Source organism: Vipera berus, assembly GCF_964194415.1.
Source record: "Vipera berus genome assembly, chromosome: 13".
In the NCBI taxonomy this organism is placed as follows: Eukaryota; Metazoa; Chordata; class Lepidosauria; order Squamata; family Viperidae; genus Vipera; species Vipera berus.
In genome coordinates, this window is record NC_138216.1 from 3,942,272 (window position 1) to 3,955,460 (window position 13,189).

General features: G+C 47.0%; 1 protein-coding gene across 1 annotated transcript; it reads right to left on the reverse strand.

Annotated features, from left to right (window-relative positions):
- Positions 1-3,614: 3,614 nt before the first annotated feature.
- LOC308673905 (cytochrome P450 2W1-like) lies at positions 3,615-12,345 on the reverse strand (the record flags this gene model as incomplete). Its single annotated transcript, XM_081337951.1, has 9 exons — positions 3,615-3,806; positions 4,421-4,562; positions 5,571-5,755; positions 6,785-6,926; positions 7,443-7,616; positions 7,987-8,144; positions 9,426-9,575; positions 10,198-10,360; positions 12,148-12,345. 9 exons carry the CDS (start codon positions 12,343-12,345, stop codon positions 3,616-3,618), a joined length of 1,503 nt encoding a protein of 500 aa, XP_081194077.1. The 3' UTR covers position 3,615.
- Between the last annotated feature and the right edge of the window lie 844 nt (positions 12,346-13,189).

Below are 13,189 nucleotides of genomic sequence, written 5' to 3' on the forward strand. Positions count from 1 at the left end.
CTGATTCAACCGAGGAAGGCAACCAGCCGTGTCAGGGAAGCCGGGGACTCTAAAAATTGTCATCTGAAACCCCCAGAGAATTGAGATGGTCCTCCAGGGGAGGCTGCAACGGAAATTCCTGCGGCTGAAATTCAATATGAGAAGAAGAAGAAGAAGAAGAAGAAGAAGAAGAAGAAGAAGAAGAAGAAGAAGAAGAAGAAGAAGAAGAAGAAGAAGAAGGAGGAGGAGGAGGAGGAGGAGGAGGAGGAGGAGGAGGAGGAGGAGGAGGAGGAGGAGGAGGAGGAGGAGGAGATAAGGAGAGGGAGAAGAAGGAGGAGGAGGAGGAGAATGAGAAGAAGGAGGAGGAGGAGGAGGAGGAGGAGGTGGAGGAAGAAGAAGAAGAAGGAGGAGGAGGAGGAGAAGAGGAGGAGGAGGAGGAGGAGGAGGAGGAGATAAGGAGAGGGAGAAGAAGGAGGAGGAGGAGAATGAGAAGGAGGAGGAGGAGGAGGAGGAGGAAGAAGAGGAGAAGAAGAAGAAGGAGGAGGAGGAGAAGAGGAGGAGGAGGAGGAGAGGAGGAGGAGGAGGAAGAGAAGAAGAATAACAAGAAGAGGAGGAGGAAAAAATCTGTTTTCAACTCTTGTTCCAGTTCCCCAAGTCATTTACAAGAATTAGTCTCTGTTACTGATAGAAAGGCATTTGGGAATGTTTGCTTGGGGCCGTTCTGTTCTGACTGCACTGGTCAATCAGGGACGGTCCCTCAGAAGACAGAATTAAGTTTGTGAGAAACGTTTGTCACGGATTCCGAAGAATGTAAAAAGTCCCCAAGGACTGGGTCAGGCCTCAGATCCCACTAGTCTAACTTTTAGGTTCACACCAAGATATGCTGGGAAAAGAGGCAGGTGTTAGGTAATCCATCCTTGCAGATGCAGTCAGGAAAGGCTGGCTGGGGAATTCTGGGAGTTGAAGTCCACACGTCTTCAAATGGCTAAAGCTGAAAAACATGCTCTAATGCAGACATGTCAAACACAAGGCTCGGGGGGGGGGGGCAGATCCGGCCCGCGAAGTGGTTTCATGTGGCCCGCGAAGCCATCCTGGAAACAGTGAGGGGACGGCCCCCACTGCCTTGGCCCTGGCCCAGAGACCCTCCTCCTGCCAGAGACCCCCAGATCTGTCCCACTCCTGCCCAGGCCCCCATAGGCACCCTTGATGCCAACGATGTAGAGCTGGCCACGCCCACCCAGTAGGCCATACGCACTCTAGCCACACCCACCCAGTAGGCCACGCCCACCCAGGCCATACCCACCCGGCCCCCTGAGGGCAACCACAATGCTGATGCGGCCCTCCATGAAATTGAGTTTGACACCCCTGCTCTAATGTATAACGGCGTTGCCTAGAGTCAACCCTACTAGGCAGATCAGGCTGAGAAACCAACGATCTGTGGGTCAGGATGAGTTTGATTGGATCGAGTTGTAAAAATTTCCAAGTCTGAATGTCCTTCCCTTCCATCTTTTTATCCCGGGATGAAGTAGGGAAGGAGTCATCTGAAATAGTTTCCCAAATTAGTTTCTGGGTTCAAGCCCGGCTTATCTGACCATTGCCCTGGGAGTAGCTGTTCCTCCTGTCCATTCCCACTACCCCTAGTAAGTCCAGGAGCAAAATGATGGTCCAACCCTCTGCTTACCTGCACCTATGCAGGACGGAAAATTAAAAAAAACCCACCATTTTCTTTCCTTTCTGGAAACTAACTAATTAAAGAGAAACTTCCTAAGAGTGATAACAATTAACCAGTGGAACAGCCTGCCACCAGAAGTTGTGGGCGCTCCATCCCTGGAGGTTTTGAAAGAAGAGACTGGACAGGCATTTGTCTGAGATGGTATAGGGTCTACTGCTTGAGCAGGGGGCTGGACTAGAAGATCTCCAAGGTCCCTTCCAGCCCCAATCTGATTGATGATTGATTGACTGGGGAGATGGTGCAAACGGCAATGTGAATGCCTCTCACGAAAAGCCTCGCTTTTAGTTTTGAGGCGCTGTGTGTCAGATGGAGAATAGGCAACGCAAGGATGAGCTAGCTAACCACTAAAAGTCAAGCAAAGTTGCAAAAAACCAACAACAAAAAAAAACAACACAACACAACGGGTTTGCTATGATGCAGACCAGCCATGGAGAGGCAGTCACGACTCTCAGTCAGATACTGGAGAATAGGAAAAGGCTGCAATGATAAGAACAGCCTGTTTTGATTAAAACCAGGAAATGTTCTCCCCTCCTAAGGTAAAAGCCTCCTAGAGATTCACAAGGTCAGTCTCATCTTTCAGAGGGGCATTTTTCAAGATAATTTGGTGAAAGATTTGAGGGTCAAGTTATCTGCAGATGTGCTTATCCCTGAATGTGTGTGTGTGTGTGTATGTGTGTGTGTATACATATATATATGTGTGTGTGTGTATGTGTATATATATATGTATATGTATGTGTATGTATATATATGTATATGTATGTATGTGTATATATGTATATATGTGTATATGTATATATGTGTATGAGGGATGCGGTGGCTCAGTGGGTTAGGACGCTGAGCTTGTCGATCTGAAGGTCGGCAGTTTGGCGGGTCGAATCCCGAGTGCCTGCAGAGTGAGCGCCTGTTACGCGTCCCAGCTTCTGCCAACCTAGCAGTTCGAAAGCACGTAAAAATGCAAGTAGGAAAATAGGGACCACTCCGGTGGGAAGGTAACAGCGTTCCGTGTGCCCCTGGCGTCTAGTCATGCCGGCCACAGGACCACGGAGACGTCCCTCGGACAAGCGCTGGCTCTTCGGCTTTGAAACGGAGATGAGCACCGGCCCCTAGAGTCGGAAACGACCAGCACGCATGTTTGGGGGAACCTTTACCTTATATATGTGTATGTGTGTGTGTATACACACACATATACATACACACACACACACACACACACACACACACACACACACACACATATATATATATATATATATATATATATATATATATATATATATATATTTAATTCCATTTATATCCCGCCCTTCTCAGAAGACTCAAGGCGGCTTACAAACTTAGCAGTAGCCTTCATTCTATGTATATGCCTGCTTATTAGGGCTTTCGGGGGCCCCAAGCGGCATTATTACAAAGTCAGCTTAATTGCCCCCAACAATCTGGGTCCTCATTTTACCTACCTCGGAAGGATGGAAGGCTGAGTCAACCATATATATATATATATATATATAGACACACACACACGGTAAGTTAAACATAATTTTGGCCCCAAGGATTTGGGAGGGTTTTTTTTAATATCTATTTCCCCCCCACACTGTCTTTCTCTTTTGGATTCTAGCTTAAAGTTAAAATCTAGCTTGCTATGGAATTAGCAAGCTATGCTATGCTACGTTTCTCAATCTTGGCAAGTTTAAGATGTGTGAACTTCAACTCCCAGAATTCCCCAGCCAGCGCGTGTGCAGGGAGGCTTTGGAAGCTGCCAAGACTGAGCAACACTGTCCTAAGATCTGTATAGTCTACATGTAGAGATGCAGGTTATATACACGCACAAAGACGCACACAGAGTGCACGGTCCGTATAGGAGAGTCTTTCCCCCTTCTTTCCCACCTGCGTCTCGTGCAGCGCTTTCTTCACTCGCGGAGGACGGCCCAGGTCAGCTGTGGCTGCGGCCTCAGGGTGAAGGTCGTCTTAGGGACTTCCAGGTCCAAGTCCGTTTCTGTAAGGCCAGGCGGAGGCCGGAAAGTGAATTTCTGCAGCAGGCCCGTGAAGAAGAGGAAGAGCTCCATTTTGGCCAGACTTTCCCCGATGCAGTTCCTGCGTCCTATGAAGAAAAAGAGGGGGGAGGAGGAGGAGGAGGAGGAGAGGAAGAGGAAGAGGGGAAAAGGAAAAAGGAAGGAGGAGAAGGAGAGGGAGAAGAAGGAGGTTGAGGAGGAGGAGGAGGAAGAGGAAGAGAAGGAAGAGGAGGAGGAGAGGAAGAGGAACAGAAAGAGAGGAGGAAAAAGGAAGGAGGAGGAAGAGGAGGAGGAGAGGAAGAAGGAGGAGGAGGAGGTGGAGGAGGAGGAGAGGAAGAGGAAGAGAAAGAGGGGAGAAGGAAAAAGGAAGGAGGAGGAGGAGGAAGAGGAGGAGGAGGAAGAGAAGGAGGAGAGGGAGGAGGAGGTGGAGGAGGAGGAGAGGAAGAGGAAGATGAAGAGGGGAGAAGGAAAAAGGAAGAAGGAGGAAGAGGAGGAGGAGGAGGAGGAGGAGGAAGGGGAGGAGGAGGAGGAGGTGGTTAGAACTTCCACTCTGGGAAAAGGTGTCCTGGAGAGTTTCCCAACACGCAACTCTTGTGCAATGGCAACACAACCCTTGCAGGAAAAGCTGCTGGGGCTAAGAAGTTCCCTTCACTGCCGTTATTGGACCCCCCAAGCTCAAAGGCTCCACGAAGGTCTCAATTACCTAAGGAGTAGGGCACAAAGGCGTCTTTCTTGACGAAATTCCCACTGGGATCAAGGAAGTGGTTGGGATTGAATTCGTGGGGGGTCTCCCACTGGCTCTGGTCAAGCAGGACTGAGGTCAGCGACGGGATGACCATGGTGCCCTGGAGGACAGGAAGCAGAAGATCAGAACGAGAGCCTAACCTCTCTCTCTCTCTCTCTCGTTTTTTTCAGCTAGGGAGCAGGGGGTCACCTGGCTGGAGTCAAGACTGAATCATAGGCAGAAAAACTATACACCTCTTAGTCGGGATCATCTGGGGAATCCAGCTGTTTTGAAGAATTCAGACTGGGGAGAGTTAGGCAAACCTCCTTCCATCCAACTGGGATGTTATGGATTAATTAAGAGCCCTGGTGGCGCAGGCGTTAGAATGCAGTATTGCAGGCTAACGTCTGCCCACTGCCAGGAGTTCGATCCTGACCGGCTCAAGGTTGACTTGGCCTTCCCTCCTTCTGAGGTCAATAAAACGAGGACCCAGATTGCTGGGGGCAAATAGGCTGACTCTGTAAACCGCCCTAGAGAGAGGGCTGTAAAGCACCGCGAAGCGGTTCATAAGACTAACTGCTGTTGCTATTAATTTTAGCCGCCTCAGATCCAGGGCCAGTAGTACATTTATTTATTTAATTATATATTTTTATACCGCCCTTCTCCCAAAGGACTCAGGGCGGTGTACAGGGCAATAAATATAAAAAAGCGGAATACAAAAGTTAAAAAACGATTAAATATTTAGCCCAGTTTAAAACAGTATTAAAACATATTAAAACCCCAACCCTAACCCATCAGACCAGGTCAGACTGCTCGAATAGATATGTTTTTAAGTCACGCCGGAAGGAGCGAAGGTCGGGGGCCGTCCGGAGCTCAACCGGCAAGCGGTTCCATAGGTCTGGCGCGCCCACATCTTAACTTACAATGGTTTGTTTAGTGACTGTTCCAAGGCTACAACAGAACTGGGGGGGCGGGAAAAAAACAAAAGGCAGATGGCCATTTTTCAGACTTAGGACCATTGCAGCTTTCCCAGGGTCGCAGGATCGAAACTCTCTAAACAAATGTGTTGCTTAGCAACGGCCATTTTGGTCGTACGTTGAGGACTACCTGTGCCTTCGGGGGCGGTTACCTTGGGGAGGAAGTAGCCTCTGAAGTGGGTGTCCACGGAGGTGCTTCGAGGGACGTGTGGCAGGAGGGTGATGAAACGCTGGACCTCGTGGATCACCGCGTTGGTGAAAGGCATGTGGCGCCGGTCTTCGTAGGTGGCCCAGTGACCCGGCTTCACCACTCGCCCGATCTCCTCCTGGACCTTCTCTGAAGCCGGCCCCAGCGAAAAAGGAAAAGCAAACACCCGTTCAGGCCGGGCAAAACAAATCTATCCGTTTCAATTTCACGCCGTTCCTCCTTGTCCTCCATCATCCAAGCTTAATTCCAGCCCGTTTCTACATGATTGGTCCTTTTTTTAAAAAAAAAAGTTTGAGCACCCCTATTTTAACATCTTCCCGTACTCGTGTTTTGCTTGTAAGTATCAGGCAAGAGAATTATATAATGCATGTTTTATTCTAAGCGTTTTGGTCCCCCACTTTTTCTTAATTTAGAGGGTGTTTTTTTATGCAGGGGTCCGGAACTGTGCAATGTCTTGCAAAACATCTGAAAGTGTCATTTCTCACATGCAAAGATGTTCTGGTTCATATATTGGTGTTACCTGGTTAAGTTCTTATTAAAGCCAGTTTCCTGGTTGCTGTCTTTTACCATCCCATCTTTCCTTTCCTTACCTTACCTTACCTCACCTTACCTTACCTTACCTTTCCTTTCCTTTCCTAATTCTCCTTTCCTTTCCTTTCCTTTCCTTTCCTTTCCTTTCCTTTCCTTTCCTTTCCTAATTCTCCTTTCCTTTCCTTTCCTTTCCTTTCCTTTCCTTTCCTAATTCTCCTTTCCTTTCCTTTCCTTTCCTTTCCTTTCCTTTCCTTTCCTTTCCTTTCCTTTCCTTTCCTTTCCCATACTTTTCCCTTCTCTTCCTTTCATTTTCTTTCCTTCCCTCATTCTCCTTCCCTTTCCCTCCATCCCTCCCTTTTTTTGCTTGCTTGTTTCAATCCATTCTCTTCCACTAAATTTGCAGCTAGACAAACCTGCTCTAATTTCCCTGTGAAATGTTCTTCTCCACTCGAGTTTTGTCTCTGTCTTTTGAAGTTTCATTTTACGGCTCCTCTTTTGACCGAAACGAACCCTGAAGAATTGAAAGCGTGGACTTTGTGAACCCAGCCCACCTTGAGCACGCAACCCATACGCCTATGGGTAGCAGAAGAGTGGGAACCACAACATCAATAGGAAACGACAACTCACTTTGCATCTCCGGATACCTCATGGCCAGCAAGACAGCCCACTGCAGAGTTGTGGCGGTGGTCTCTGTCCCAGCCATGACGAGATCCAGAATGGACGCAATTAAATTATCTTCGTGGAAAAGGTTCTGCCTTTTGTTCGTGTCCTAGGAAAGGGCACAAGGTTAGGGGGTGAGAGGACAAGGAGAGGGCACGGTGGATGTTATGGGCACAAAACATCTGGTCCACCCACAACTTCTGGAGGCAAATCCTTCCCCTGATTAATCGTTCTCAGTGTCAGGAAATTCCTCCTTAGTTCTAGGTGGCTTCTCTCCTTGATGAGTTTCCATCTGTTGCTTCTTGTCCTGCCTTTGGGTGCTTTGGAGAAGAGCTTGACTCCCTCTTCTTTGGGGCAACCCCTGAGATACTGGAACACTGCTATCCTGTCGTCCCCCCCCCCGTCCTTCTCTTCATTAAACTAGGGGACGTACCCAATTCCAGCAACTGTTCTTGATATGTTTTAGCCTCCAGTCCCCTGATCCTCTTTGTTGCTCTTCTCTGCGCTCTTTCTAGAGTCTCAACCTCTTTTTTACATCGTGGTGACCAAAACTGGCTGCCGTATTTTGATGGCGCCCAGATGCCCACACCTTGTTCGTCAGCTTTGTGACTTGCGCTGGGCATACCTGTTGCTGCTTGAAAACTAAAGCTTCTGTGTAGCTCCGGAAGCTATTGCCGTTGAGATCTTGTCTGCTACTCTTGATGTAATCTCTGATAATCACTCGGACCTCTTCGATCTTCCGAAGCAAAGTCTTGTGAGCGTTGAAGAGAAAACCCAGGAACGGATAGAAGTTGAACAGCTAGTCAGAAGCAAATGAAGGAAAAGGAGAGGGATAAGGAAGATCGAGTGTAATAAATAAATCCCTGTTTTGCAAAGGAAACCATTAACATCCAGAATTTACAGATGCCAGACTTTTGCTGATTCTAACTCATTCTAATAATTGTTTCTAACTTTTTCTAGTCTTCCCCCCTCCACACTGTTATTTCTCGTGTTTTGTCTTTGGCCCCATTCAGCATGGGGCCGTTACGTTCTCCCTTCTCCTTCACCATCCATCAATCTCCCCCAAATATTCTTTAAAGCACAAAGTTTAAAGCCATTTATTTTTCCCTCGAAACGAACAGGAACAATAGGGGAAAGGAGAAAGGAATGGCAGAGGCAAGCCAGCTTACGTGTAAAGCAGGGGACCCAAGAAGACACATCACCTCATCTATGAGTCTGAGAAGAGTGAGAAAAGTCAGGTTGTCGTACTCAAACCGTTCCCCAAACAGCAGAACAAAAGTGATGTTGGTCGCAGCGGCGTTGAAAGTCCTCAGGTCGAAAGGCTCGCCTTCAGAGTAAAAAAAGAGAGGATGACGAATATCAGTGGAACAACTCGCCAACCAGAAGCTGCGGGTGCGAGACAGTGGTGGGATTCAAACAGGTGAACAACCGATTTTCTGCAGGGATGCCGCTTCCGGACGTCCGTTCTGGGCCTGGGCAACGAAAAAATTAGATGCCGAACTGGTGCGAACCGGCTGAATCCCACCACCGGTGCAAGAAGAGACTGGACAGTGATTTCTCTGGAATGGCCTAGGGTTTCCTGCCTGAGCAGGGGGTTGGACTAGATGACCTCCGAGGTCCCTTCCAATTCTGTTATTCTGGTCACATCTGCCCCATTGATCAATCATGTCCATGGAGGTTTTATGTGTACCCCATCAGGACCTTTTCAGGCTGCCTCAAATCTGCTCATCCAGCTTAGGCGTTGCTAGAGGACAACAATAAAAAGGTGTTTGCTTTTTTAAAAAAAGTTATTTAACTATTGCTTTTGCTGCACTGTTATTCGCAAGGTGCTTCTGAGGGAACAAGCAAAAAAGGATAATGGAAGAAAAGAGTTGAGTCCTTTTTTTAAAAAAAACTGCAGCTAGGTCAAAATCCTTAGTCTCACAGCAGTGTGGGTAAGTGTAGATTGTTTCAGAGCAAAACGGCACCAGAAGAGTTTCTGCAGGCTGAGTAACCACTAAGGGTTTAGTTTAGTCGTGCGGTTGCCAATCTGGTAGAGAGCTACACACTCACAAACAAACACAAAAGCATTGGTGTTTCAGGGCACTGTGAAAAATGTACACAACGTTTCTCTGCCTGGACCTTTTTCCATTATCCCATGACCTCTAAGGACCAATTCTCAACGCTTGTTAAGGAGTTCAGGGCCTGTTTTGTAAAGAGACACCTTTAAGCTCATCCATCACCATGGAAGGGCCCCACCTATCCTCCAGTTGACATAAAAGCACAATTAGACAGAATTATGAAGGCTTTGCTCTGACAACTTGGTATTTCTCCACTTTGGCAGCCTCGAGGTGTGTGGACTTCCATCTCCCAGAATTCCCCATGCTGGCGGGAGAATTCTGGAAGTTGAAGCCCACACATCTTAAAATGGCCAAGCTTGAGGAAACAGCCTCCAAGAAGAGAAATGAGATCTTAACAAGAAACGGTTTCGGCGTGGAAATTCTTGTTAATTATTCTTTTCGCGTCAATAACTCTTGTTAAAGAAGACTGGGATCTGCAGCCAGAACAAGGATTGACTTTTGCGAGATCTTGGACCCAAGTGAATTGCTTCTCCCTTTTCTGAGCTCACCTTCGAAAGAGTTAATATTCTCTATCAGAAAATTTAGCTCTTCGTTGATGCATTCCTCAATGTGTTTTTTCCCCATCCCAAGGTTGCGCATGGTGGACACCGTAAATTTTCGGGTGGTCCTCCATAGCTCTCCAGTGGAGAAGAAAATCCCTGTTGGGGAAGACAGACGATTGAAGAAGACTGGTTTATATTCTAAGGTTACTGTCGAGGGCAAAGGATCAGGGCCACAGCCTAGAAGTCGCAGCCTAGAAGATTTATTCAAGCCTACAGACAAGAATTTAATCAACTAATGTTCAATGCTAGGTAAGGGTCAATGGAACTCAAGAGTAGTTGGATTTTGATCACTTGTGGCCACTTAAGGAGTCTAAGCTGATGACATGCTTAACTCCACCCCCAGCCCTGCCTGCTCTTCTCCTACAGCTACCGTCTATTCCCATGGAGTATAAGAAATTTAGGCATACAAACTCCAAAAAGGTTTGCAAGTAAATAACCCAAGGACCCCAGAAAGTCCACAAAGAGCTTACTTCCTAGAGCTACATGGAGGATGAAAGACCACAAAGTACAATGCAAAGTCCTCTTATTGAAACAGCTGGACTTTCCAAACAGTCTCCATCTGCCTATTATCTGTTTTCCCCTAACATCACCCTGATGTTCAGGATTCTTCATCTGTTGAGGTTCTTCAAAGGTTCACAATTGATTAGCAATGGTGTGCTTGATTTCCACCAGCAAATAAGATTGGGAAAACCAGTTTTGAAGGGCGCAAGTGTTTTACCATTTCCATGTTGAATTTGTTCAAATATAGGTATAGAAGGCCTGTCCACAAATTCCTCGGTGAAGTTCACAAGGGCATCCTTCACTGCTTCGTAGCCCGTCAGCACCACCACTTTCTTGAACCCGAAATGCAGGGTAAAGACGGGCCCGTATTTTTTCGCAAGCTGAAAAGAGAGCCAATAGAAATAGAACGACTGTGGCAAAAGAAAGCAAAGGTAGTCAGTCCCAATAGTCACGGGCGCCTCGGGTGCAATCCCCAAACATCTGGAGCACCCCCTGAACATCATCTGCATTGACAACATCCCCAGCGGTCAATTGCAAAAGGCGGCTTGGCTTGGAACAGCTGACATCCAGCAGTGAGACTTACGAGGCCCATCAAAACATCCACGTCTGCCTCTCCCAGGTCCTTGGGAAGGACTTGACAGGTGGACAAAAATGGCAAATCCAGTCTAAACATCTGGCTGACTGAATTGACCAGCCAGAATATGATGTTTATTGACACCCCTTGATGAGCCTGCCCACAAACTCTCAGAAATTAAGAAAGAGCAGTCAGGATATGATGGCCAGAACTGCCTTGCGGCGGGGGTGGTGGTGGTAGTGTCTATCAAATAAAAATCAGGGCAGACCCCATCGAATCTCGGATGCTTTGGTCTAATTTTAGACAGACTTGCAAGGTTTATTATTACCCAGTGGCAAATGGAGACGGAAATGGGCTTTTTCAGATTCTGACTAATTAAAGGTTGCACGATTTGCCAGCCTCGTGCTCAAACTAACAGGTTTCCTGACTCCCATTGTGGTTAATAAAACTAGGGGATCGGGCTAAAGGAGAGGTCTGCTCAAGGCCAACTCTGTCCGTCTGTCTGCGTGAGTGTGTGTGTATCGGTGTGTGCAATGCACACAGACCCGCACGCTTGCAAAACCACACCCTCGCCAACATCTCTCAGAAGTAAATACTCTAATGCTTGTAATTTACAAGGACCCACCTGCCTTGAGTGGCTGAACTTTAGAACAATTGTGATTATTCGATTCCAGCTCCTAGCCGTGATATCCACTCCTTCTCCTTAAGCGCAAACAAGTTCTCTTGGGTTAATAAATATGTATTAACACGTCCCATGGCTACATGGGCTGACTCAGTCGGTAACTCCCAACCTAACGTTAATAGACCCAGCTGAACTCAAAAGGGGATTCTTTTCTGCAGCTCCAGCCTAAAAAAAAAACCCTCCATTCCTGTTCTGACACCCTACACAGGTTGTAGACTACAACACCCATCCTAATCTGCCATCAAAGTCAGTAGAATTGCAAGGAGCACCACTGCAAATTTTGGGTGCAAGAGAAGAATTCCCAACGTTTACGTTAAGCTGCATCGTATTCACTGCTATTTCTACTAGCAGAATTTGCATCTCTCTCATAACTGTTCCTAAGATGAAAATCGAGGAATAATAATAATAATAATAATAATAATAATAATAATAATAATAATAATAATAATAATAATAAAAATAAAAGTCCAAGAATGCAAGCAAGGCATTCATTTCCAAGGAAGTTCAAAGTCAGAGTCGAATGAAATGCACATACGCATGTGTACACACACACACACACACACACACCTGTTTTGTTTTCGCACAATTTGACCAATAGCTCAAGCAAACTTTGAACAAACCTAAACAGAATTCATATTTCTGCATTCCGTCAGAGCACTGTGGAATCCATTGGTTTAAAACAAGGCATCCCGGAAAGAAAAAATAAAGTCATCCTAACAAGACTTGGGGAAAATCTGGAAATTTGCACCAGGGAACCGTTAGCCGAAACGGACAGCGCTCTCTCTCTCTCTCTCTCTCTCCTCTCTCTCTCTCTCTCTCTCTCTCTCTCTCTCTCTCTCTCTCTCTCTCTCTCTCTCTCATTCTCTCTCTCTCTCTCTCTCTCTCTCTCTCTCTCTCTCTCTCTCTCCTACCTTCAGCAAGGACTTGTCTTGCCTTTTAAAATCGAGCAAATGCAGGTGTCCAATGATGGGAAGCGGCAAAGGGCCGGGTGGCAACTTTAAAGATGACTTTTGAAAGAGCGCCGGCAAGTAGAAAGAAGCCAGAAGCAGCAAGAGAAGCAGCAAGATGATAGAGGCAGAGAAAGAAAAAACGACATTCAGCAGAGCCATCGGCAAAGGAGAAATGAGATGCCAGCCCGGGTGTGGCGGATAGGAACGTGGGCACCGGCTGCCTCGTTTGTCCACCCTTTGCCAGCGCTAAGCTTTATAAGCCGGGCTGCAGAAATGCGAGCAGAAAGACGGTTAAACCCCGCCCTCTTTAACCACTTCTGGAGAATGTGGCTTAAGCGGTTTCTGATTGGAGAATAAAAGGAGTTTTAAGTTACCAGCCCTGTGTGTCCCTTATCCCTGAAGCAGGTAAGGAAGTCATAAAAGCTACAGTTTTGGACCCATCCAGGTTCGGGATCTACGTCAAGAGCCAAAGGACATTTTTCATGTCACGGAGATATTATGAGTGGGGAAATACCATCCAGGCCACGGTTTTCCCCAAGGTGCTTTTCCCAAAAAGCAAAGAAGCTTCTTGGATGAGAAGCGAAACGTCTTCAAGGGAAAAAACGAAGTCCAGTTGCCTTTTGGAAAACACACACACACACACACACACACACACACAAACCCTCCTTTGGGATGATAGCCCACGCCTGCCAAGAACGCTGAGTAGGATCCAGACCCGCTAACAATAAGCAACTCAGGTCTTTATCTGGTTAACCTTGGTTTCACGCTTCCGTAAGTGTCGGTGGTCATCTTCAAGGTCCTACAAGGCTTGTGACCATTTCAGACAAGTGTTTGTTTGGTCTCTCCAACTAATCACCACGATGTAAAAAAGATGTTGAGACTCTAGAAAGAGGGCAGAGAAGAGCAACAAAGATGATTGGGGGACTGGAGGCTAAAACATACAGGGAACGGTTGCTGGAATTGGGTATGGATGGAAACGGATGGAAACTAGTCAAGGAGAGAA